Raw genomic sequence first — 27,528 nt, forward strand, 5'->3', positions numbered from 1 at the left:
CATTGCAACACTTCAGAGACTGACAAGAAAATGCTGAATGAGACCAGTGTGGGATCCAGGCAAACTGCATATACACACAAAAGTTAAATAAAAATGTATGCATAAGGGTTTAGCTGACTGAAAAGCAAGCAAAGGCAGACCAAGATGCAAGCAGAAGAGCAACCTGCCCTCTAATGCCAGCAGTTACTCCCCAGTCAGTCATTCACCTCCTACACCTACCTGGACATGGAAGGGTCGACTGAGAGTGAGGATGGATAGGGCTGCCTGAATCCACTCGAGATGGGATATACAGGCTGACCTTGCCTGAGGTCACAGAAGAAAGGAACCCATCAATCATATGATATGGTATTCAATCGTTATTCTAGAGTTACAAGCTCTTGATGGGAACTCAGTACTAGTCACAAATAAATAGTAAGAGCTAACACTTTCAAGAGTTCTGCTAATGAAACTAATGAATGCTTAAATGCTTTGAACTTTCTCCCTTGCTATTGAAAGATTCCCAATCTAAGTTTCCACTGGGAAGGAAAACAAAACAACCAGCCTTCCTCCCCCTCAAGGCACACATACTCATGCACACTTCTCTATCTCCATCCCTCTCTCACCCAGTTTTAGAAGCACTGGAATCAGATTTGTCAAACAAGCTCTTAGGAAAAAAGCATCTTATTCCAAATAGTTCTACTGTAGATCAGAGTGAGAACACCAGATGGTGAATTATTAAGCTAAAAAGCCTTTTGAACAGTTTTATTAAGTCTTTGAAAACTTATGACTTTCTCCATTAGCATATGCTAGAGTGAGGTACAAGTGGACAGCTTTTCTAAGTAGAAACTGATTCCATAAAAAAACCCCAACCCAACCACATAAAAGCCCACAGTGACACAAGCCTATCTTACTACTTAAAGATCAAACTTTGCAGTCCAGTAAGAGAAGCTTGTGTGAAGTTTTTGTCTCCTTTGCACTTTAACTTATACAGAATATTTTGCCACCAGTCCATCACTTGAGGTCTTTAATTTTTATCATCATCACTACGTTTTGATTACTTGATGACAACAATGAACCCCCTGAAGTAGCACGTGATGGCAGCGTGAGCAAATACCAGCCCCAACACCTCTACCAGCCAGAGGGACACCACACACATCAATCCTTTTTGAACAGTTGCTTATCGACTGGTCAATCAGCTCTCAGATGAGAAAAAACGGAACCTGGCCTCTGTAAGGTTCCAAGAGTGAAATCTGTAAGGACACAGATTTCAGTCTTGGAGCATATTACTGGAAATGAACAGTGCTTAAAGGAAAGAGGAAATGAAAAAAAAAAAAAAGTTGAAGGAAGTGTCAACAGTGCTGCCACACAGCAGGGAGCCACAGCACAAGGTACAGCTGAATATGTCCCGCTGTTGATGAGTGCTGCTGAACACATCCCTGAGCCTTGTAAGGTTGCATCTTGTCTCTCCTCTTCTTTCTCTTTTCCCTCTTCCCTCCCCCTAGTTTCTGCACTGAGAAACCATTCAGAAGAAATGACTGACCACATCTGGAAAATGCATGCTAGCAACTGCCTGGCGGCAGTGGAAGTGAGGAGTCAGCTAAGCAGCAGAATGGGGAAAGGGGGGGTGAAAGATTAAAAAAATAGATGGTCAGATACTTCCATATTTTAGTTTGATATCTACTAATTATTTGTTCCAAAAAGGCATGTGGCCTTTCCTGAAAGATATGCCAGCAAATACAACATTTCACCATCTTCTGCTCTCTACTTTCTCTGCCTGTTGTCATCTGGATCATGTTTCCCTCCCATGGAGACATCAAAAAATAAAAAAATCTGTATCCCTCACTGAATGGGCACAGACTAGTCACAACATAGATTCTAAAGCACTGAAATTGTGGCTGAGTTGCCTTATTCCCTGCTCCAAGAGAACTGAAGGCAAGTACATATCTACCCCAAGCAGACATGAAGCACCCTGCCAAATCTATTTCTCTGAAAATACCACATTTCCTCCAAAAGGAAAATGACACCCTGAGTGGCAGCAAGAGATCATGAGAGCATTAGCAAGAGCAGCAAGATCTCCCAGTGACAGAGGCTTCTCTCTGTACAGAAACTGTAAAAAGCAGCAGGTTACAAAAGTTTGTTCTCCATCTGGGGCAGTTTCAAGATTTAACCCCCCCCTCCACTTCAAAGTTCTTTCTTACCTCCCATCTCCTCAGTAATTGAAATTTTCTTTATTAAAAATTACATTTAATTACTTGAGAACCATTTGCTGCTATCTTTCTGAAAACTAAGAGCCACAAATCTGAGCCATAAGAAACATACAGACTTCAAAGTGAAGTCTACACACTTCAATTCCTGTATGTGTTCAACAAACAGATTCATTTCATTTCAAAGATCGACTTTTTTTCATCTTTTCAACTAAAATAAAGTAGCAATTTCTTACTGGAATGACATTATTATTATTTTGCTGCAATTGTGATTGCTGCAATTGATTCAACAACAGCAAATGGTGTGAACACGCACCTGTCTGAAAAGAAGCTAAAAAATCTTACCAGCCAAGAGGTGGTGTTATCTGTCCAACCCCCCCTGGAGACAAGGGATAGAAGGTAGGGAGATCAGGAGCTGGAGGATGCCTGGACATGCCTGTTAAAAAGTACAGAAGAACAAGTGAGCTTCCCCTCAAAATACTCCATATATGACCTACAGTTCCTAGCTGATACTACAGTGGAACTAGTGCTGTGGATAAGGAATAACCACCTTCTTGGTTAGTGTTAAAAGCAAAAGGCTCCACGGGCCACCTTTAAAACAGTTTGCACACAATACTGCAATTCAAAGGGAGATATCGGAAAAAATAACATGGAAGGAGGAAATAAATGTATGGGGAAGGACCTGTGCAAGTTTAGATCTCCTGTGAAGTGCATTAGGTGCTACTGTCCTCTCAATGGTCTCACCAAACCCAACAGGATCCTGAGGACCTCTTCTAACACATCATGAAACAAGGGGAAAATAAAGCGTTGTCAAAGAGGCAGCACAGCAGAGCTATTAGATTAGGTAAATTGCTACTTTTATATTTTCACGGGTTCCCTTATGGATTCACAGATTTTGGAAACTTGCTACCACAGAGGATCAGCGGTTAATTAAGAATCATTTTCAGGCCTGTAATGGTCACACTTGATATGATTCATTTGGCTTCCAATTGTCACTCCAGTTCCAACTAAGCTCTTCATCAAGTTGACTCCTGTGGGCTCCAAGGTCAATCTGTTTTGCAATGGTAGTATTTAATGGAAAAATAAGAGTCCCATCAGGAATGATCCATCAGCTCACATTCCCCAGAACACAGAGTCCTACAACTGCAAGAATCACCTCAAGATTAAAGCTAATCCTTATCCCAAAAGGGTCTGTGGTCTCCATTCTTCACCTAAACCTTGTGCCCCCAGGAGACATGGAATTACAGTTGCAGAGGCCACAAAGACATTGGTTTATTTAAATGTGTTTGGGGAAGAGGGGGTGAAGCAGAAGGAATTGTTAAGTCTACGTCACATGTTAAATCAGCTGCTTTAAAAGGGTATTAAATATTTATATGGTGACACTCTAAAGGTCCAAGACTGAGCATGTGCTACCTTGAGACTTAGTTTATAGACTGATATTACTGATTTATTCCCCTGCTCAGTTTGTACTTAAATCTTCTGAATTTAATTACAAGATTTGAAGAATATCTGTTAGGACCATGTACAGAAAAGCATAGAAAATAATACCAGTGGTGTCATTGTCTCAAAAAAACTGGATTTTTAGACTTGGAACCACAACCTACGTGATGATCGAATTTCTGGCCAGCTGTCTTTTCAAAGGTGTAAAACAGCTGGTAGCTGACAGGAAAGGAAACACTTTACATATCCCAGGGCTTTTACATGAGAGGGAGCACTCTTTCCGAGTGGTTGAAAGAAAAGAAAACCAAACAAGGTGTAAAAGAAGCCCAGCGTCTCATCTCTCACATCTCTGATGATGACTGATGCTCCTGGAAGTGATGACACGACCTTGCCCCAGCCAGACCAGGTTCTGCACACGGAGCTGCGCCATTCCTTCTCCAGGATCTGCAGTTCTGACCCATGGAGACAACACTGCTCCCTCTGAACTAATGCACAGTTGTTATGGCTGTTCCAAAACTTCTGGCCTGTTATGGAGGGCTACCAGCACCTAGCACCCTCAGAAGCACACAGAGCTACCACATGGCCAGTGCCCTCCAAAGCAAGTTCTCTTGAGAGGGTTAAGAAAAAAATTAAAATTAAATAAAAATTAAAATTAAAAAATAAAGAAGTGACTGCCTTTAGGAAAGTGGTGCTGCGTGTCCATCCCAAAGTGCCTTGGGTACAAGAGGCAGTCCTGAGGGCAAGCTGCTGTGGACCCCCTTGTTGGAGGATTTTGGTGGGAGGAGGGCACCAGGGCTAGGGTGCCAGGGCAGTGCCTTGTTCCAGACCCACAGCGGGAGGCAAAGACCGAAACAATGGTTGGAGGCATTTGGCAGAGGACCTGAGGAAAAAAAAAATCCTCTCTTTGCAGCAACTGCATGGGCTACTTCAGTGCGGCTGCTCCCACACGCCGGTGGCGCCGAAACCGGGAGTATGGACGGAAGGACCACACACATCAAGACCATCCAGAGACCATCCCAGACAAAACCAGTAGTCTCCAGCCTGCATTATCCACATCATCCATCTCCATCTTTGCCAGACACTGAGCAAAGGGATCAAGAGCCCGTTCAGGAACTCCAGAGGGCAATGAGCTTTGTGCCTCCTGGCAGAGGCCCTCAGCAGGCTTGCACTTGTGACTGGTGGGATGCTGGACAGGGGAGAGGGTAGAGAAGAAGCAGAAGAGAGGATGTGCAACAAAACCAAAAAACCAACAAACCAGATGTTGTTCAGATGGGGTCTGCTGTCAGGAATACAAAAATAAACTGGGGTAAAGGCAAAAAGATGGGGCACAGAAGGGCAAACTCAGCATGCAGTATGCAGAAACATCTTAAGCTCACAAACTGCAGCAGTGGGTTGTGCCCCAGCTGTCACAGCCAGCTTCTGCAAGAGGTGGAAATCCCATTCTCTTATCGCGTGGCACCCCTGGGATTTCAAGGAATGAGTGTGAATATCCTTCTCCTAGGCACTGATGCAAAGGAGGAAGACAAATGAGGACAGGAGGTCTCCATTTGCTTCTTCCAAGTCTGAAACAGATATTGTATACATATTTACAGGCCAGGCTTTCCAGGCAGAGTGCTTTTTGTATTCCCCCTCCCTAGAAAAAAACAAAACCTAACTAACAAACAGCAAAAACCACACAGAGCCACCAGGCCATAGCATTTTCTGGATGTAGCCCATGTTATTATCTCCATAGCACAGCCAAAATAAAACCCAGGCATTCAGGGAAAGACAGAGCAAAAGAAGTCTCTCTCCCTGAGCAATGACTAAAAGCCTCTTCAGATAAATGGGACAACTGTGCATATGGATGTGAACTCAGGTAAAGCAGAGCTTCAGGATTCTGTCAAATGGGTGCCATAACACATGGTGGGACATGCAAGCTCAGAGAGAAGCAGGGAGAGGCACCCTCCTGGACCAGTTGTGGCACTGACAGGCTTCCTGCCCATGCAGAGATGCCCAGACTACAGTGAATGCCTTTGTAAAGCGTCTGCTCTCTCTCCTTCCCTCCTCACCACCAGCTCTCCCATGCAGGCTTTTTGTGCTCAGGTTCTTACTAAACCCTGGGTCAGACCCATGATGGCCATGGCCATCCCCTTCCACCTCCCCAGGTTCCATCACATCCCTCTCCAGCTCCTGCAACCCATTGCAAGCAAGCACAGCCTTCCCAGGAATCCCTTGTGTTCTCCTGGGTATAGGGCATCCACTCTTGGCACAGGCTGGGACTGACACCTTGGAGACTGTCCCCTCTTCCCTGGGGGCCTGCAGACTGACCCTGAGCAGGGCTGGTCTGACATTCCCAGATGTGCATCTAGGAGGCTTTTGTGTTTGCCTTAAGGGGTCCTAGAGATGCAGAGAAAACTGACATCCATGACTCAGACATCTAAAAAGATGCTTTCTGTTGAAGGCACCCACCAAGAAGGTTAAAAAATGTTGGATTTGTAAAGCTTTTACTTGCACAGGTTCAAAACTAGTTTTATGGGCCAAGCTTTGATTATGCTAACTGACATATGGACAGCCAGAATACAAGGACATAAAATAAAGTGAAAGAAAAGTAGCACCACTACTTAAGCACTTGTCCCCTGTTTTCAAGAAGGTGAGGGATGGTTGCCCTTTCTGTATTTGCATGCTGCAAGCCTTGGGCACCACAGGAGATGGTGAAGACTGGCTGCTATTTAGTGAGATTTTGAAAGACTTTGATGAAAAAAGCAAGCCCAAATTATCACATCAGATGGAACATAAAAATTTAAGCAGCCATGTTAAGCATCAGCATCACGACAGAATTACCATGTCTGAAAGTGGGCATATGCACCTGGAAGCCTCCCTCTAAAATATTACAAATTGGTAATATTGGTTCTGTCAGCAGCACAAAGGGCACCAGGGCCACCCTGCATCCCCACTGTGCTGGAAAGGATGGGCTCACCTTGTTTGGAGCTGACATCAGAGGGGACGTGAGACGGGTGTGACCCCGGGGAAAAGTGCTCATCGCTGTAGGTGATAAGAGGGGTGAGGGGGTGAACCGCATGAGAAGGCTGTACCACGGGCACCTTGTTGGACTGCAAGAGAAGAACAAAAATTAAATTGTGTTAGTGAGAGGAGGCTTCTGCTTTGAAAAAAAACCCAACCACCCAACATTTCCAAAATGCTATTTTTAAATATTTGCATAACTAAAGCGGGGGAAACAGATGGACAGACGTGACATTGGGGCTAGTGGATGGAAAGCAGGTTTGCTGCCAGAATCGGCATCCTCAAACCACTGGCACCCAAAGAGGGATGCAGATATTGAGGAAATGCAGGGAAATGGGTGGGGGCCGGGAGCAGGAAGAAAGGCATTTGGGAGCCATTGAGACAGGGCTGCGGAAATGGCAAATGGAGAGCCGCAGGGCAGGAGGAGCAATGTGCTGGGCAGGCAGGCACTGTGCACCAAGGACAGCAGAGTCAGCAGCAGGGATGGAGAAACCCTTTGGTTACAGGAACAGCATTTAAAAAGAAGGCTTAAAGTGCAGGTTTGCCATATCTCCAGCCTTAAAAGCTTCATCAGCTTCTCTCTTCCTTCCCACTGCTCTTCCTGCATAGCCATGGCATGGCACAGCTGGGACAAACCTCTGCCATCACCAGAGGAATGGCAAGTTTGTCCCTTGCAGTTTTACAAAGTCTGGTTGAAAACTCTTGTCTGTCTAGTGGCTAACTAAAGGGTCACCCTTAGAAGGCTGATTTCATATAGGAGCAGTTGGCAGTGGCCTCTCAAGAGGGTCAGTTAGAGGGGAGGCACAGGAGCGCAAGGAACAGCTGGGAGGCTGCTGACTCTATCAAGGAGAACTCAAAGCGCTACAAACGCCCACAAGGGTCCTGAAAAGGGTGCCATAAGGTGATGTCCTTGCAGGGCAAGATGCACACTTCCCACCAGCACTTCCCAGAGTTGAGGCACATGGGAGGAGGCAGGCAGCATGACAGAAGGATGCTGTCCAAAATTACTCCCTAAGATCAAGGTTGCAAGACAACAGAACTCCTCAATCCCAATGAAATCCTGCATTATTAATGCTGCTTAAAACTCAAGTTGCTTTTTCCACGGTGAGACAAGCCACAGCGATGATGCCAGCATGTAACAGGAACTCCTCATTTGTGCCCTGCCACTCTACCTTGCCCCTTAGCACAAAAAAATTATAGAACAAACAGGCTTTTAATAAAATCCCCCCCAAAAAATATAGCTATCCTTCAGACAGACACACTGACAGCAAAGACAGCCTGTCAAACGTAAGGAATTAAAAAAGAAAAAGAATTTAAAAGGCGAATGAAATTAATTTTCATTGAGTTCACTGTTGAAATTCTGGCACAAAGCAGACATTAAGATACAGCTCCATGCACAAGTCCATGATTTTTCTGGACTTCTGGAAGCAGATGGGTTATTAAATGGACAACTCAATTTATTGTTAAGGCTGGTAGGAGTAGAGGAAAGGAAGCAAACGGGAACCAGTGCAGCATTTTCTGCTTTCCTTGTTTCCAGAGCACCACCTTAAGGAACTTGCATTAGCAGGCAGTATCTTCTTAATGTCTGACCTATCCCTCCAGTCATATAGCTCAGAATCTGGTGCCATGAATTTTTGCTAAATTATGCTATCCTTGCTCTCCTCTTAATTTTACGGTTTTCAACACAGATTTGCTTTCCTGTGGGAAAGAGATAAGAACCTGAGGATTTTAATTTAAGCTTCGGCCTTGTCTTATATTTTGCAAGATGGAGAGAGAAAGCAGCGCTAGTAGGTGTTTTAAAGCCAACAAGCATTAGGTCCATTTTTGTGACCAAATAATAAAAGCAATATGAATTCTCAATAATATCTAGGAGTTGAGTTGTAAAGGGGATAGCTCAGACTGCTATTCATCTTCCCCATCCGTATAAATTCCACAAAAAACAGATGCCAACAAATTTCAGATGATTTACAAATCGGGCCTCAGTCTTTAGCTATGAGACTCGTGGGCCAGCCTACCATTCAGCCATTACTTTATCAACAATAAACTGTATATTATGAATAAAGATAAGCAATAGATGTATTTAGGTCACACACACACACAGCTGCTAATCAGCATTAATTTCTCAAAATTTAGTAATTAACATTTTGTATTGTACTGGATGTAATTGTCATGCATGCCCCTGGTATCAGGGTTCCTTGCTTTCAGAAATCACCCATTTATACTTGGAGCATGCCAATCCCTGTACCCCCTCGCTCTCCAGCATCCTGCAGATTTTATTTTATTTTCTAATTCTCGGCACCTTATCCCCTAAGCCCATGGCAGCGGCTTTCAACGGGCAAAGGAACCGTGAGAAGTCAGGAGAAAAGCAAACCGCTTGTCAGCGGGCTTAAAATTAACATATAAACGGGCCATATCTCCATTAAGAGCATTTGGGGGTCTGCAGAGCCAGAAATTGGGAGGGAAAAAAAGTAACAATAAAAACCAGCAATAATGCAAAGCTTCCAGCCTGCCTACCCCACACTGCTTTGGGAAGACCCGGGGATCTCTGGCAGCTAAATCCTGCTGGTCGCCCCAGCAAGACAATAGACGGGGGCTCACTGGGCACAGGCTGAGCCTCTCTGAGATGGCCACAGTGATCGACAGCAGGAGGACACACAGGGTGACATATACACGATGAAACCAGGAGGAGAAAGGCCTGATGACATATTTTCCAAAAGCCCTATGGACTTGAAATGGTTCTGCCATGGCATCTGCCCTACAAGGCAACCCAGACGGGTTACGTGGGCCTTCCTCACAGAGAGGGTTCAGGGCAGGAGACCAAGACCTCATATGCAGACACCTGAATGCCCCTCTTGCCACCCTCCCATCCCCTGCTGCAGTAAGGGATTGACCCCAGGCACCCCATCCAGGCCACAGACACCGCCCCGCACCCTTTCCCCTGGGGACACCTGGACTGGGGATGTTGCCAAAGCCCCTTCCACCATCTACTGCTCCCAGCGGGCACTACTGCTTTCCAGGGCTGTGAACCGTGGCCAAATCCTACCTCACACTGAGGTACAAAACGGTGCTGATGAGGCTGCTTCTACTGCTTCCCAGCCTTTACCCAGGCTGCCTCTTCCCACAAACATGGCATCCCTACTACATTTGTCTCCCCAAGTCCTTCAAAGACAATGCACACAACTGCAGAAACACTTGAGAGACTGACAGAGATTCAGTCTTGGGCAACATGACCTCCATGCAGGGGGAACTACATTCCCCATGGCCTGCTGAGCACCTGCTGACCAAGCCCACAACCAGCTCTCGCTGGCACACTGGTGACATTTATATCTAATTCGGTCATTGTCCACAGAATATCTTTTCTCCTCAGCACAACCTGAAAATCTGCAAAACCCAATCAGTCCACATGCCTTCAACGAGACAATTACATAATTATGCACTGTCCTACATGAGGTTCTTCGGTATTTCAGTACAGAAATTATACTTCATCCACCCACCAAAACATAGCATTTTGGTGCAAGTAGGTACTGAAGCAGCTTCTAAAACCACAATAAAGTGAATGAGGATTAAATTTCCATTTCTATTCTCATTTCCAAGACAATCTGGAGAAGCTGAACGTTTGTTGAAGCTGCCCCTAGCACAGCTCTAATGCCACATAAATGGTGCATTACCACACCAGTGAAGGTCCATTCTCTTTGCCTAAGGCTCTTCACATGACCTGGAAAGTAAGGGAAATGGGACATACAGCACAGCACAAGATATGCAATTTGGAAAAAGTAAATTACTAAAAATGAGCACCTGTTTTTTACAACCTGAAGACCTCCTGTTCTGTTTTAGGACACCTTATCATGCATGCGTTACCTGTTGCAAACACTAACGGCTAATGGCAAAGGGACAGCCTATTTCTGTTAGCCTAGGGACACACAGCTGTGCCTCACAGCACTCAGCTCAAAGGAACACTCCTGAGTGACTCAGCCTCAGTGGTCTCCTTCTCAAAGACCACATGGCTACCAGGGATCCAGTCCCAGAGCACAGTCCTGCAGCACAGACCACACCAGCATCCTTTGGGAGCTGGCCTCTGTGCAGCCCTCCCTGGGGCACTTTTCCTCATCAGCTTGGCCTTCCCAGTCGGTATCTTTTATTTCTCCCAAGCATGTGCTCTCAGGCTGAACTGAGGCAGTGCAGGCAGGGGACAGTCCCCTGAAGGACACAACTGCACTGGAAACAGCAGGAGCCAAATTATTTGGCCAGTTAGGGCTAAGATGAAACTGCTATTCAGTTTTATGACTGACCCGAAATAAAACCCCAAAATCCCCAGTACAATGTTGGTGGGCAAAGGGTAAGAGCTTGCAGGGAAGAGGGCCCTGACCCAGCAGTCAGCACTATCCCAGCAGGAGCTTTGCTATGCACCAGACACCTGTTTAAAGCTATTGCTGAGTTAAAGTAACTCAGGAACAGGTCAGCACAACAGCAAGCACTTTCCTTGCGAACAGCAATCACAGTCTGCAAGTGGTAAAGCTTGAACTTAACTCAGGAATTTTGGCCAGGGCAAGGAGCAGAGTGAGAAATCCCCTGGCTGCGACACTGGCACAGCTGCTGCCACATGGTTGGGTGACCCCTGCGAGTGCCCTGCACTGGCAGTGCTGCACCTGCACTCACAGAGCCACTCACCATTTCAGACATGTGCCTGCCCTCTCATCCGAGGAGCACACTGTGAGACAGTTTAGATTAATCTCTGGTGAGTTCATGGTGAAATGCTGCGGCACAAATTCAGTCTGAACCCAGTGAGTTTTCCCTCATTTTTGAAATGTTTCTGAAGAAAAGCAAGAGACCAGAAAAAAACAAACCTCAAGCCCTGCCCAAACAGCCAGCTAATGTTTCACTGAAGCCCCACACCTGTAAGGTATCTTATATGCAACAAGTGTGCAAAAACTATAAAAAGCCTGAGACAGCCACGGCAAAAATGCCTGTAGGTCAGCGCTGGGCGAGGCGGGCAGCTGGGAGCTCCTGCTGGAGCTGGGGCCACCATTTGTTCCAGCTGCTGCACAGAGAAAGATATTAAATTAATGACCCTTCAAAGGACACACATCTACAAAGGAGGTCGCAGGCAGGCAGGGAGCTTGCAGAGAACCATGAGGCAAGCAAGGCTCTGCACAGAAGACCCGAGCGTCTCTTGTCAACATCCAAAGAGGTGCTGGGTTGGTTTTTATTTTTCCTCTTTTCTTTAAACATGAAGTTGCTTCTAAAAAGCCAAAAAAAGGCCCCAGTCTGTCTACTCTTCCTATTCTGTCAGTAAGTTATGCATTAGTTACAGATACTAGCAGATGGTCTTCTCAATTAAGACTAAAATAAGTCAACAAAAAACCCCACAAACAACAAACCAACTTAAGGATGAATAAATGCATGCATTCCCTTTCACTCCTGAAAGAGGGGGTCATTTGAAGAAACAGCTTCAACTTTTTGACAGCAAGCATTAAGTTTAGGGGGAAAACACAACAGATAGCTCCTTAAAAAAGAAACCCATCACCAAAACCTTCCACTACTGCTACTGCAGTACATCAAAATAAAAGGACTGAATGGTCCTGTTATTGTGAGAGAATTTGAGGCTACCTTGATCTAAAGACACAAGAAAAAAATCATCCCTTTTTTACCCTATTCTCATTTCTGGAGCCCTAAAATCCTTTGGCTGAAGGTTTCAGCAAACCCAGAAGACAGCAGTTTCAGCTGCCTGGTCAAAATACCAACAGCATTTTAATGGGTAAACTAACTCTGTATTTATGCCTTTGCCCACCAGCTGTTGCAATAAAAATGCAAGATCAAGAAGAATGTTATTTTGGAGCAATGTCAAAACCAGGCCCATGTCTGGGTTCATCATGGACAGGCTGCAGCAAACTACCAATGGTGGAAAAGGAGGAGGTAACTAGTTATTGCCCAAAACTAGTTACCAGTAGAGGAAACAAGCTCATCAGCACCAGCAGTAATAGCAATCACAATCTGCCACCTCCCTGGGAGCAATTGTACAATCTCTTTTCATTGACAACTTCTCAAAGATGCAGCAAGGTCAATATATAGAGAGCTCAGGTTACTCCCCTGTCCTTAAACCATTGTTCAGAGAAAAGAGTTTTATGTCCAAAGCCAGCTTCTTTCTAGGCTCTTGACAGCAGAGATAATTTTATGCTTAATTTTCAAAACCTTCTCCAATCCTTGGACAGTGCAGCTGGGAAAATGCCAGAATGGCTATGGTGGGGGGTGGCTTGCAGCATTGCTTTTAGTCTCACCTGGAGCTAAAAGGAACAGGGATAGGAAAGCATGCCTGCAGGAACACACTGCTCACAGGAAACAGGGGCTTAGGAATACTGTGATTTATGAAAGACAAATAAAAAAGGTGCAGTCTTTTAACCCTGCTTCACAACTGGGCAGCAGGAGGCCATTTATCTCACTGACCTTTCATGCTTACCAACAGCAGGGGGGACACCCCAGGGACTCGCCATTTTAAGGAGGTGCAGTGAAAAGCTGCCATCAATGCTGATGTGAAACTTTCAGCTTCACAACTGCTAATACTTACTCAGAACAAAACTAAAATCAAAACCACACATTTCAGGGGGCAGACTGATGGCTTGACGAGGTCACAAAAGAAGTCCTCCTTTTCCACATGCACTCTATTCAACTCTTCACCATGGAACTAAGTTGCACTTAGTGCTGGAAGTCAGGAAAGGGCTGAACAAGAAAGTTACCTAAATCAGTTATTGAAAATTTCCCCATCTCCCAAGGACACACTTCATCATGAACCCAGAGCCAGAGCGTGCCAGGAGCCCTCAGAAGTTGGAGAGAAGTTGCCAGTACATCAGCAGCAGGTAAAGGAGGTACCCAGGATGCTTGCTAGAGCTTCCCATGGTTATCTGGGAGCAGGAAAAGTTTGTGACCTTCTTCCAGTTGCTCACACCACTTTCCTTTTTGGGAAGTCCAGGAGCTGTGTCTGCAATGCACAGGAAAGGCAGCTTCATGGCCAACAGGACCATGGCACAGTCCACAGGCACAAGGATCAGCACCTGAAGCAAAGGGGCGTCACGGCTGAAAGTGCAGGAAGCACTCAAGGATGGGCAAGAGGAACTGGAGAAAACTGCTCTGCCTGAAGCCCAAAGGGTTGATGTGCAAGAAAAAATTCAGTGCAATAGCCAGGGAAGCATTGCAAAAGAAAGTGTAAATGTGATTTGACAAAGCCTAGAATAAGGATCTAGCTGGATAGATGGATTATAATCAGTCACTAAATTCAGGTTAATTGCAACACTACTGGCTTGTCTACATTTTTGTCTTTTTCCAACTTTTTCATCCCTCCCTCCCCTTCAATCTTGGAAATTAATATAGCACAACTGTTATTTTTTTTTTTCCTGAAAAGTTGTAATAAGCATTTGAGTTCCCTCAAGACAGCTTTAAAAACATGGGTGTTGAATATCTGACAGAAACATGCTTTATTTCAAGTGTTCATTAAGCACTGCCATTAAGAAAGTGATTAAAGCACACCCAGTATTAAAATAGCTTGATTAGAAATCCCCTGCTATCTCCATTTTCTTCTCTCCCATGACTTCTTAATTTGTTTGTTCTTGCCTACTCAGGAAGGCTGTCAGGAGACCTGGAGTGCTGGTGAACCGTGTGGGGAGCCAGGCAGGTCTTGTACGGCTCTGATCAGGGGAGGACAAGCCAGGTCAATTTCTGCACTGTGAGTTTACATACAGAGAGATGACACCCAGTTTTACACAGCCCATTGGTTTGGGAAATATCACTGATAGGGAATTTAATTAGCAGAAAAGCCACATGCTCACAGAAAAGACTTTTCCTGTTACAATATTTGGCAATGTCTTACTTCACTCTCTAAACTCATCAATGAGTTCTCTTAGATGGAGATCAGCTGTCAGCAAACACTCCACAATTTGACAGCCAATGCTTGTTTTAAGCTCTGATTACTTTTAAGCAAAAAGGTCCTTTAACTTTGGCCATCCTGAACAGCCCATCTTTTTCTGGATGTAAAGACGAACCCCACACCCAACAAGCAGGAACCTGTATCATCAAATCACACACTCAACCCCAGGAGTCTCTTAGCACCCCCAAAAACCTGGTAAATGGGACTGCTGCCACTACAAATGCTCTGGATGGTGACACAGCCATGGGCCTTTACCCCACACAGTATCCCTTCTTTAGCCTAGTGCATCTTTGTCACATACAAGCAATTCCATCAGCTGGAAGGATGTTTTCCCCATTGTTTCCTGACCTGTCCAGAACACTTTCAGTTCATTAGTGGCTAAAGAGAACAGAGGCCCAGCAATGTTTTAACAAACCCAAGCTTGAGCCCCTGGGTTGCAGAGTTCTGGCTTACTTGCTTGGACAATAAGGACAATTGTCCTAAGCCACCAGAGAAAGCCCACTGGACATCAGAGGAGCCAGTGCCCAGAGCCCAGCAGCTTGCCAGGGGGGAACAGTGGAATGTGACCAGGGACCCCCAGGGGTTCTGAGTGAGGGGAAAGGGGCTGGAGTCTATCCTGGTGTCATCTCTTGTGCCATCTTCAGCTGTTTCCTGGGGACAAAGCTGCCCTGGTTTCTGTCACCAGAGCTGTCTGCTGAGTTAAGACAAAGACATGAGTTTGTTTTGCTTGCCTCGAGGTTATCAGGATCCCTGCTCACAACAACTTTGGCATTTTCTCCGGCGTACTCAGACCCACAAGATCATGTGCTTCTCTCACAGGCAGAGGGATGTGCTTCAAACCTTCTTCAATGTGTTCAAACCTTGGAAATGGCTCAGTAAAACTCCATCTGCCACATAAGCACACGAGTGCTGTGTGAAAGCAGGTTGTCCCACAACAACCTCTGAAGCCCAGCATTTCTGTTGTGGCAGACAATGTGCGTCACAGGATGGGATGACTTTTCCTCATCAGCCTCCTCAAGTCCCACAGGATACAGACCCAGGCTCCTGGGGGGAACCAAGAAAAAAATCCATCCTGCACCCTGGTGACAGGAAGATGCCTTTCGGCACTGCATACACAGTGGATCAAAAGCGCTTGAAATAGGACCTCTCTTAAATGTATTTACATTAAGTCTATGTTACAGCCGATCCAACACCATGTGTCATAACAAAGACTATCAGAGGCCCAGAAAACTGAGAAATGGATCAACTTCTCTCTGAGCTGCAGCTTTCAAGGTGCACTGAATAGAGATTTTCTCGATTGAGAAAATGCAAGAGTATGACATGTATTGGGAAAACATCTTAGCTCTGTCACATAGGAGGAAAGGACAAGGGCTCGACACCTGTCCGAGCACCTAGAACACCTTTACATTTTCAAAACCTCTGTCTACCGTGGCTAAGTCTGCAACTTAGAGGTTGACCAGGCAGCATCTTCTTACTTCCAGCAAAGCAGAGACCACACTGGGCTGGTCAAGCTGCCCAACCTGACTGATGTTTTTGGAAGTGCCCTTGCATCATCCACCCTCTAAAAAACTGGGGACAAAAAGAAAAACATATAGGAATGGATGTGATGGTAGAGGAGTGACAAACCTGATGACATCAGTGACTCCTCTCAGCTGGACTTTGCTCCTGGCAAGCCCTGTTCCCCACCACACTGATGCTGCTTGAAGACTCCTGCAGGGAAACCAGTGCCGAGGCCAAACCCCCTCTGGCTTCAAGGTGGCTGCACCAATTAGCCATGAGGTGAGGAGATCCTGCTGCTGGGATTTTAGCTCCTTCAGGGGGCTTTTCTGGCAGCACTGGAGCAGACCTGAGCCCAACACGAAGCGCAGTGCTGACAGCTGAGGCTGCATGCACAGCACTACGGGTGGTGGGGGCAGGCAATGCTGGTGGGATGGAAGCAGGGGCTGCTGCATCCATGCCCTCAGAGGGGGCATTTTCTCCAAATTCGAGGCTCTCAGGCATCACTGACCCCGAGTACGCACTGTAAAAAGTTTTCAAGTAACTTCCTTGAGTCCGGCTAAACCGTATTAACAGATTTATCCAATAACATGCAAATTCAGGTTTTAATGAAAAGTCTTAAGTCCCAGCTCTAAGTGATTTGGACTTTTCTGCTAATGGCATCGGCTAATGACCAAAGATTTAATGCATCAAGTCTTAGCATACATCAGTGCAAACAATATAACCATTTAGTGGAGGCAAAAAGTCATCTCATTAGACATCCATCACTGGATGTGGGCAAGATGGTCCAAAGGCTTAAAATAGAATATTCATTTTTAAACTAAAAAAAAAAAAAATCCCTAAAAATGTACAAATGATTAGGCCAAAAGCAGCAGTCTGCTAAAGCTTCACTGGGATTGAAAATGCAAACTGCAACGTTTATCTGGAGGTAAAACGCATTTGCAAGTACTTAATTTCGGCAGTACTGTTCCACAGAAGACAAAACCAATTTTAACAGGAATTAAAGCAATAGGGCCCTCCAGAAACAGGATGTCTCTTAGACAGGTTATTTGAACCATCAGTAGAAGGTCACAACAGGAATTATTTCTCTACCACATTGTGCAAGATGATTTCAGTACAAACAAAAGTGTTGAAAAGCTACTAACTTAATTTTATAGATCATTCCCACGAGGGTTTGTCACATCAATGAGACACAAAAACATGCCCTAAAATTACATTTTTATGTCGCTAAAAATACAAAAATCATAGCAGACAGCTAAGGACGAGCAATGAATGACCCAAACAAGGCATGGGCTCAAAGAAGCAGGGCTGGAAACACTTTTTTTGGCCCAAACCATTGATGCTGAATGTTTCATTTGGACTCTTGAAATAAGGAGGAGCAATAAACCTACCACATAACACAGCTGGATGCTGAGCCACTGACATAAATACTAAAGGCTCATTATTTTTAGTCTTGTTTGCCAAATGGCATCTTAAAAGACATAAAAAAATCCAGACTGATGCCTCCCAGCTATGGGCTGATGGTGGGAGATGACTGAGGTAAGGGGAGGACTGTAATTATAATAGACCTGTGCAAGCTGCCTGTTTGCAGGTGGAGTGGAAAAAGGATATCCAGATAAGATAGAGCACCCCACTTTTGTGCCCATGTGCATCTCTCCCAGGGCAGCTTAGGAAATGTTTTTCTTCCACTCCCCAAAAAGCAGATGGCAACCTCACAGCAAGCCCTGCCTCCAGACACAGAGGGAAACCAACAAGTGAGCCCAGGAGAGATGCTCCTACATCAGCTTTGGAATCATCCCCTAACAGCTGCCTATCCCCACTGAAACACACACTTGTGACCCAGGGAGTCCTCAGGACCCTAAGCAAAGCTGTGTCAGGAGAGGTTTAGGTTGGATATCAGGAAAAGGTTTTCCACCCAGAGGGTGATTGGGCACTGGGACAGGCTCCCCTGAGAAGTGGTCACAGCAGCAGCCTGACAAGAGTTCAAGAAGTGTTTGGACACAAACTCAGGCATGTGGTGTGACTCTTGGGGTGTCGTGTGCAGGGCCAGGACTTGGGCTTCGATGATCCTTGTGGGTCCCTTCCAGCTGAGGATATTTCATCATTCTAAGAAAATGCATCTTTCCCTGTGTTGGTGGCATTGGCTATGCTCCAACTCTTCACCAGCCCTGTGCACCACCCATCCCTGCCTCTGCTCCACTGTCCTGTACTCACCCCTGGGAAGCTTCCTGGGCCTCCTGGCCATGCTTGGCTCATTTAACTGCACAGCACCCTCAGGCTCCCCAAAATCAGGCATTTCCTTCAGCTTTCAGGCCTTACCCATGCAGGTGCATGGCTGTCCTGGGCACTGACCTGCAGACACTCTGGTGGCTGGGGTGGCAGCCCATGAGATGGGGGAGACAGGAAGAAACCTGGGGCTCACCTACTCCCTCTTCCCAGCCCATACAACCTGGTCTGTTACAACTAAGCTTCTTCACCCACTTGGCCACAGGGCTTAAAAAGGGTTGCTGGTATGCACAAGACACGTGATGCCTTTTAAATCCTGCACAGGATATTTCTGCCTGCTGCTAGACTTGAATTTTTTTTTTAAATTCAAGAGCTGCCTTTAAAATTTAAAAATTACTCTTAAAAACAAAAATAATACACCCGGCCCACAACCGAAGTTTTGTGCAGCAGGCATCTATGTCCTCATAAAAGCCCTGGGCTGTGCTTTATAACATGGGTAGAAGTCTAAACATCGTAAAAAAGAGCCTAAATTGCCAGATTGCCCAAGCCTCCAGTAAATCACCCTTCCAGATGGGCTTAGAGCTGCACATAGAGCCCCACTAGTAATAATGGGTCACCCTGCAATTATATTTCCATCCTACTAAACTCAAACAACATTATATGAGAGTTATGCTCGACTGCCTTAAAGAGACACTTCCAAAGTTTACCATCACCCTGTCATTACCAACAGTTTGATTTTTCGTTCAATTAGTCTTCCCCTGTGCAATTAACTGCCCCCTCAAAGCATGGCAGAGGCTGGGATGGACAATTTCTTATCATAACTACATCCCTCCTTGCTAGTTTTCACTGCAATAAAGGCTGTGCTTGGGAGAAACACAGTGTGTTAAGAGTCTGCAAAACACCACTAAACAATTTATCAGGCAAAAAAATAGCTCATGCCAGGAGAGCTTGGGGAAGCACTCAGGCCCTCACGTCCCTCCACTGCTGACAGGGCAAACGGTCAAGAGTGCCACAGATGCCCCAATGCAACTTCAATCCTTTTCTTTTTTGGTGTGGACACACGAGGGATCTGCATGAGGCCTGTCCATCCTACAGTGGGGCAGCAAACCCTGCAGCCGCTGCAGTGCCCAGTCTGGCTTGGCACTGGGGCTGGGCAAGCTCTGCCAGCAACGCTCCCAGCCAGCAACCCCTCCAGCTGCCACCCAGCAGCAACGTGGGCAAGGTTGGCAAACACATACTGGAGACAATTCTTTATTTGGGTTTTTTTTCCCCCTTGCTCCTACCAGACCAGGCAGACTCCTTCCCCATTGCCATCGTTTCAGAGTCAAGGACCAGACCCTCACCTCTTCCCTGCAGAGGGAGCAGAGTTTTTAGCTGGATGATCTGAGGATCATCTGGCAGTCAGGCAGGAGACACAGGCACTCCTGCTGCAGGCCCCATAGATGCTGCACACAGACATTTTGAGTTTGCTCCAGAGGCCGCATGTCCACAGCCGGCCACACAGTTTACCACGTTTATCTGCAGATGAGGCAAATTTTTACTGCCCCCTTTTTCAAGAAACAGGCTTGGAGACAGATTAAGGGACATTCATTTAAGCCTTTTAATTAAGGAATCAAGTGCTCTGCTCTAAAAAATTAATTTTTTTTCCTATTTATGGCAAAAGTACCTTTTCTGATGGAGAAAAATTATGGTCCCTCTTACTTCTATCCTACAACTAGAATAAGGATACCTTAGCCTCATCTGAAACTGAAAATTACCCCCAATTTCAGGCAGTTAACATAATTCCACCATCTCACTAGTCACACTATGAAACAGGCAGAGTCCCCCTTGCCTTTCTCAGAGTTTCAGCATCCGTGCCTGAAGACAAAGATGCCAAATACCCTCTGTCAACCAACAAGGACAAGGACAGTCAGCCTCCAGACAGCCAGGGACAGGACCATGAGCCATGGGGTGAATCCCTGTCACCCCTACTCAGGGGATGTACTTCTCCCATGCCACTGAACTAGCACAGATGCAACACTACAGCACCTCATGTGCAGAAGCAGAGACAGACAGAATTTGCCCATCTCAAACACCTCTCCTTCCCTTCGCCCTCCCAAACCTCCCTGTCCACGCACAAGCAGCTTGTGGGGGACAACAGCTCAAAGTGAGAAACTGAACGCCCACCTATCAAAGAGAGTCCACCAAAAGTCTATGAAATCAGTGAGAAAACAATATCCTCTCACTGGAAGACACTGTAGATGATTTCTCATCTGCCCAGGATTTTGGCACTCACCGTTGCTACCAACTGCACAGAACTGGGAGCTGAGAACATGAGGAGAGCAGCCCCTCGGAGCAGCACAGACAGAGCACAGCTTTTATCGGCATTAACTCTCTCGCGCTAAGTCAGAGGAAGGAAATGCCGCCTCCCCCACAACATTATTTTTTTTAAAAACAACCACCTTTCCTCTTCAGAAGGCCCAGGCCAGGTGTTACATGCTCTCCACATCAAGCTAAGGCTGGGCTGGCTAATCTGTAGGTTCACTCGTTAACAAGATAAAGGATTTCAGTTCGGTGCCACGGCCGGGCTGTGGGAGCTGTGGGCTGGAGCAGCGCTGCCGGCAGGCAGCTGAGTGTCACTCCTGGAGGAATGCCTGACCTTTCCCGGGGCTTTGATCATGCTGGCTCGCAGCGTGAGATAACCAGCCCTTTGCAGAATCCGGAGGTAATAAAAAAAGCAGCTTTGAGGCCTCGTGTTTTTGCAGCGAAATACTTACCTGTGTTCCCAGCACACTGCCCAGTCCCCACCACCGTCCTCCCCAGATTTCAGCCACTTTACAGCCAAACCCCACTGCTGTCAACTAAGGGAATCATGTAAAGCCCTCAGATGAGAGTTTTTAGCCTTGTTTAATTTCTCTTAATTGAAGAGGGTACTTGTGCACTGTTCTTAGGGAGGATACAGAGACTCAAAAAAGAGCAGAGCAATGGAAGTAAGGTCCCCAATTAGTATGTGATTAAGCTGTAAGTAGGATAATAGGAGGAGAAATTTTGTATCTTATACAAACAAGATAGCAAAAGAGATAGATAAAAGCATGGAAGGGGAATAAAGCTTTATCCCCAGTTCCCCTCTCAACACTCAAGCCATACAGAAAGGAGTGGATTTGCTGAGGGCTTTTTGTTCGGTTGTAATTCTTTTAAAGGTGGCTGTCTTTCTCAGGATAGTTCATGGTGGGCAATTTAAACAAGCCAGTGTAGCACCAGGTTAGTAAGGCATGAAATACTTGGAACCCTGGGCTGAATGTGCTGAATCTGTAAGTGATAATTAGATCAGTCTTGAATACTTCCTTTAATGAGTCTACACAAGCACCTCACCCACCCGGTCTGCTTTTGGTTACCAACCTAGAGAAGCTGAATGAGAATGATTTTCTCAGGCTGGGGTGGTTTTTTGTTTTGCTCTGTTTGGGACACGGCAGCACAGTCTCTGAAGTGGGAGCTACAATTCCTTGATGCTCTCTGCAGGCTGTATATGAGGCACAGGGCTTGCTCTGCAGCACTCCTCAGCTGCAAGCAGGCTGATGCCAAACCGAGCAGACCTGGATAAGTTACCCCTCTGGGGGGGAAAAAAGTTGTACTCAGCTACACTGTCTTCCTCACGGGGTTAACTATGTAGATTTCTGATGCAAATTTTACTTTAGGGCAGGCTTTATGGTATTAAGAGTCTCTTTTTCAGCCTTCTGAAATTTCATATGTATACATGCTAGAGCTCTCTCATCTCTCTTAATTGGGTTTTGTGGAATTTCAAGGCCCGGGGGCCAAGAGGGGAGGGCTGCTGATTAAAGCACGCCATGCAAAAGTGGATGCAGAAGTGTTGCACAGTAACAGGAGGAAAACAATTCCTCTGAGCTACCTGCCTCCACGTGCAAACCCCATCTGCCACTCGGGAGGAACCCCATCTTTTGCCCTGGTCTTCCTGAAGGTGCAAGGATGGCTCCTGCCCTCTGCAATGGGCACTGGAGGGAGGATGTTCAGCCCTGCTTCGCTGGATGTGCAAATCAATTTCAGAGGTTTAGAGGCAGCTACATTTGTTTATTTCACTGGAAATAAACCTGTGTGCCTGTGTCCTCACTGCAGACCCAAATGGGCCTTCTTCCCACAGCCCTAACCATGACTTACACACTTCAGGACCATTAAGGAGGAATTAAAGGGTATTTAATCTCCCTTTATCCCTTTTCATAGCCCAGCACACACATGTATGTCAGAATTTGTTAGGCTCTGATGTCTGAACTGATGAGATGACATGTGTCTGCGTGTCCCCACAATGAGAGCACAGAAAACACCCATTCCTGCATTTGGCCAAACTGTATTTCTCCACATACAAGGATTCAGTCCAGGAGCCTGCTTGCAGCAGCTAAATACAGATATTCACACACCCATTATAAATGCAGTCTAGTTTCATTTTTAACCCACAGGAGGGTGTGGAGGGAGAAGACATCAAAGCATGGACACAGGCTACCCTGGCATTCTGCATGTGCAATTTTATCTTCCCCTCATTTCCCTCCTCTCCAAACCAGCTGCTACAACTATCATGATGCTTGCCCTCCGGCCAGTAGGCTGGAAAACTGGCTTCCAAGGCAGTCATTAATCTCTCCCCATTGCCCAGCTGGCACAGGATTTAGCTTAGATGGGAGAAGAGTCAGCCCCGCGCCCTGTGGAGCACCAGTGGCAGCTCCTGCAGCCGTGCGTGCCAGGCACCCGCTGCCCACCCCGGCACAGCCCGGCACCGCTCTCCTGCCGTGGCACAGGGGTCACCACGCAGAGTGAGAAGGGTAAAACTCAAGCACAGGCTCTGCAGAGCACTGAAAGAGGAACTCTGCATTATATAACCCCCTCCTGTCAGCAGTGACGGCTAGAAGAAGTGCTGTGCATCTTTGGGGAAGATGTCTTGGCTCAGAGCTAAGTTTAGAGGCTGACTTGTGGCATAGCAATAGCAGCAGAGAGTAGCCCCTACATATGCAAGTTATGCAAGTGAAATGAAGATGCACATAAACCTTTAGCAGGAGAGCACAGCTCAGCAATGCTGTGCTTTTCATTCGGCCAGCAGGGTTCAGCCCGCCTGAGGTAACGGGGCTGGAAATACACAGAGGTGTTTGCTGAGCACCAGCAAGGGCTGCTCCAGCGCAGCAAAGCTGAAACGAGAGTAAAACAGGCTCACAAAGTACCCTGTGCACCACTGCAAGTTTGTCAGGGAGATAACGCAACAAGAAGTGTGTTTCATGTGGTTATAGCCTGAAATATAGCCATTTTACTGTCCCCTACCATGCACTGCACTGTCCCAGCAACTTCTGAGGCCATGTTTGACCATCTACTTGAGTCAAAAATCATCTTTTCAGAGAATACTTCTTTCCTGTGTTGATGGGGTGATTCATAAACTTGTCATATCCTCTCAGTAATGTCACTAATTTGCCATTTTTAGAGAGGGAAAATGGGGCCCACCAAGGCCCCATGAATACACACCTAAAGCTGCATTTGATCTGTCTGTAGTACTGTAGGCTTCCCAAAGAAGAAGAAACATGCAGGCAACTTTTTGATCTTCCTTAAAGCACCGCTTATCTCAGCTTTTGTTTGTTTTCTGTTTTTCAGGTGTGGGGTAATGTCTGATGTGAATACCACCCACTGTAAGCTATCTAGGCAATGAAACAACCATCATAAACCACCACTGGAACAAAAATAGCAGCACCTTTCTCTCCCCTGCCTCCCCCGGGCACAGGCCACATGCAGGACAGTGCTGACAGCATGTGCAGCTACAAGCACACTTTGCAGAGCACAAACTCAGAGGTGCTAAGCACGGGTCTCCCCTCATGTATCTTCCAGCCACTTGTTAGGGAACCACCGAGTCCTTCTGGATGGCTACCAGAAAAGGCAGCTGTTCATAACAGCTGTGGAGCAGAGAGGGGTAGTCCCTCAAGGCTGCTTGCGGGTTCAAACCCCTGCTTGGCCCAAGGAAAGCCAGCACCTGCAGTACAACCAGATGAGTGAGCACTTACAGCAGCACAGTTCACACACAAGAAGCCAACACCACAGTGAGCTGCGCCTTCTCCCACTGCCCAGGCTTTCCTCTTCTCACCCCCTCCTTGCTATCTAGAGGGAGTGCCAGTCCACAGCTAGACATAGGACAGGGTGCAACAGCAATGGTACTAACTAAAAATCCTAACTTTGAATGGGGAGACTCATCTGAAAGGGGTTTACATGAGACTGTAGGTTAAACCAATATTCATCCACACTTATGGCTCAGTCCTTTTTACCTCTAGAGCAGGCTGGCCAACCACAGCCACACCTGAGCTTGGAGGAGAGGTTTCCAAGTGGCTACTATGCTCCTACCAGCTTTGGGAGAGAAGAGAAAGGACAGAACAACCCAGCAGCCAGGTAGAGGAAGCAGCTCTTCCTGAGCAGGAGGCAGCAATCTGCCGCTGCACCGCCCGTTCTGCAGCAGCCGGCTGGGTGAGCATGCGGCACACGGGGCCACTGATGTGCACCACATGAGCTCTCCATCCCCAGCACATCCTTCCTCACTGGGAAAGGACAGAAACCCCCCGGACACCCAGATGTGGGGTCTGCTGCTGAAATCCTGCAGGGCTTCTGCTGAAAAAGGCACTTCAAACTCACACTAAAAATAGAGCCTGCACTGATGCTATATTTAGCAGGAGGGTGCATGCTTTCAAAAAAAGGCTGTCGCCCCCTCCAGCAGCAGAGGGAAGGCAGCCAGGCATGCCCCTGGGATGGTCCTGCATTCCAGCCCTGCTGCAGCAGCACGTGCTGTCACCCCAGCATGAGTGTGCCTCAGGAGAGCCGCCTTTTCCTTTGGAAGGTGAAGACGGGGTGCACAAAACCATTTGCGAGGTCACTGGATAGAGGCTCCTGTTCCACAGAGGCCAAGCTGTGCTGCTGGCCAGTCCCAAAATTGGATTCCTGCCCTGTGCTGGGGTTTTTCTAAGTGCAATAATGAGCATTAGGTTTTTCATAAAGCACTTACAGATACATTGTTTCATCCAGGAGAGCCAGGCATGGCGACTGAAAACTCGTCAGCTAGTGAAAACACAAAACCTCCCGCTTTGCCTGTCAAGCCAAGTATCTGGCAAAACCTTTGACTAACTGTCTTTCAAGTAAAGGGCAAAATGCTCATTCCCTGGCTGGACTACTTAGGCTATGGGGACAGATCCAGAGCTGATGCAACACAGGTACCAGTGTCTGTGCTGGCAAGACCAAAGGGGCAGGTTTGTACTTTCCACAGTTTGTGCTGTGTTTCCCCTCCCACAGAGCAAAGCTGTGGGGATGTGCAACACAAGAGGATGCCCCATGGTCCACGCAGATGCTGCATGGGAAAAAGTGGCACCTTCTTCCTTTGACTCGCTGAGACCTGTGGGGTGGCAAGATGTGGCAGGGGGCATCCCACCTCCAGGGCCCAGGAGGAGCTACTGAAAGCCAAGCTTCTAATTAAGACCACAGCTTTGGTTAATTGAGTCCAATTCACCTGTGACATGAAGAGTCCCAATCCCATCAACAATAATGGAACTGCATCGGCTTACACCAGTAATGACTTCAAATCAGTGGCATAATAAAGCTAATTCAATACTTGTCCAGGTCCAGCTGAGGAGGCTGCCGAGGGAGAGCAGGAGACAGCCTTCCTCCCTTGGCACCAACACCTGCTCGAGGGCAATGTGATCAGCCCACGGCTTGGAAAGACAGGAAATGTAAAAAATAAACTATGTTTCCAACAAGACCAAGGCTTAGTTTCAACACTGAATTACTCCTGCAGGTGACCCTGCGCAAGTGCTGATGACAGAGCAGCATTCCCCACACCTGCATTCCAGGAGGAGGAACTCTAAAAGGCAGCCACAGGTCCCCAGCCTGCCGTGTGCTGCCGAGCCACCCCACCAAGCTGAACCCACCAGCTTGGGGCACCGGCAACAGGACTTGTGTCACACGCTGGTAGCACCTGCCAGGGCATGGGAAGGAGCTCCTGAGAGACAGCCACGTGTTGTCAGGGCCGGGGAGGAATGTGGATGAACGTGGAAGTTGCCCGATGTAGGCAGACATGCAAATCAGCAGCTGCGGGGCCACACCGACAGCCTCCTAATTGCCTCGGCAACCTCCTAATTGCCACGGCACCCCCAGCGCTCTCGGGGCAGGGACCGGCAATAGCCAGGAGGAGCGGGAAGGAGCGAAACCCTCCCACGGCAGCAGGGGCTGTGCTGCCAGGTCGGTGCCGCCCTGGGACGGCCCGAGTGCCCCGAGGGATGGGAATGGCCCGGCTTGGCCCCCGGCCGCCCCACACAGGCCACTGCCTTGCGCACACAAATTTGTCTCTGCCTCGAGCCAAAAAAAACTAAGCCGACACTCTTTAGAAGAGACGTGCATTATTTTAGAGCAGTCAAGTTATGACTGGTCTGATTTCCATAATACACGCTCTGCAAACATCTGCCTGTTATTTAAGGCTCGTCTCCACTGGGACAGAACTCAACAGGGCAGACCTCTGAGCCGGTGTCTGTGGAGGACTCCTTGGTGCCAGAGATATTCCGGGGCAGCAGTGTGCCCGGCTGGTCACTCCCCGCTCCCACAGCCGCACCCAGCTTCTCCTTTCTGAGCCTTTCCCCACGCACCCACTGAAGCTCCCGTCCCCCTCTCTACCAGAAGTGTCTGCTCGTGCCAGTGAGCCGGTGTCACCCCTCTGAGGGCCCAGCGATGTCTCTCATCGTGGGTACCTCACAAATCACCTGGCACCTTCAGGCCGCCTGCCATTTTTGCAGGCCGACTGCTGAAAGCTGAGTGACCCAATTTGATGGAGTTAAATGCTGCCCTGAACAACAAGGACTGCTGGCAAGAAAGTTATCCCAGCGTTATTAGACTGCTCCCTCCCTACGAAGAGACCGCAAATTGGTGTTTACTTCAGAGGCCAAGTAGGCCAGCTTTGAGAAAGCATGCCTGCCCCGCCATCCCACAGGTTTCCCATGGGCTCCTGGTTCCTCAGCACACACCTCCATGACATGCCCGTGCTCTGCCTTTAGCCCGGGCTCCATCCTGGCCTGACACAGCATTCAGCCACTGGGTTTATCCCCTGCGTGCTGTACTGGGAGAGCTGAAACAACCCAGTCTCTGTGCTGCAGTCAGTTGACACAGGCTAAGTCAATTAGCTGCTATTGCTGCGATGCTCAGCTAGGCCAGATCAAAAGACAAAGAAAGAAAAGCCTCACACTGAGAGGAACCAGGTCCAATCAACACATTTGTCTTCGA

At 47.2% G+C, this 27,528-nt stretch overlaps 1 protein-coding gene across 4 annotated transcripts in view; it reads right to left on the minus strand.

The window, feature by feature from the left end:
• LEF1 (lymphoid enhancer binding factor 1) overlaps nt 1–27,528 on the minus strand; it is a 71,892-nt gene that overhangs the window by 24,325 nt on the left and 20,039 nt on the right. For 2 of the 4 annotated variants that reach the window (XM_054291934.1, XM_054291942.1), the window contains exons 5-7: nt 6,580–6,712; nt 2,529–2,619; nt 220–303 (exon numbers count right to left, since the gene is read on the minus strand). In XM_054291934.1, the coding sequence (XP_054147909.1) occupies nt 220–303; nt 2,529–2,619; nt 6,580–6,712 (308 nt within the window). The remainder of the gene's footprint in view (nt 1–219; nt 304–2,528; nt 2,620–6,579; nt 6,713–27,528) is intronic. The other 2 variants (XM_054291951.1, XM_054291960.1) reach the window with 1 other exon arrangement.

This window comes from Melozone crissalis, unplaced genomic scaffold (genome assembly GCF_028551555.1).
Source record: "Melozone crissalis strain CALT ecotype California unplaced genomic scaffold, PUWL_Pcris_2 ptg000006l_1, whole genome shotgun sequence".
Lineage (NCBI taxonomy): Eukaryota > Metazoa > Chordata > Aves > Passeriformes > Passerellidae > Melozone > Melozone crissalis.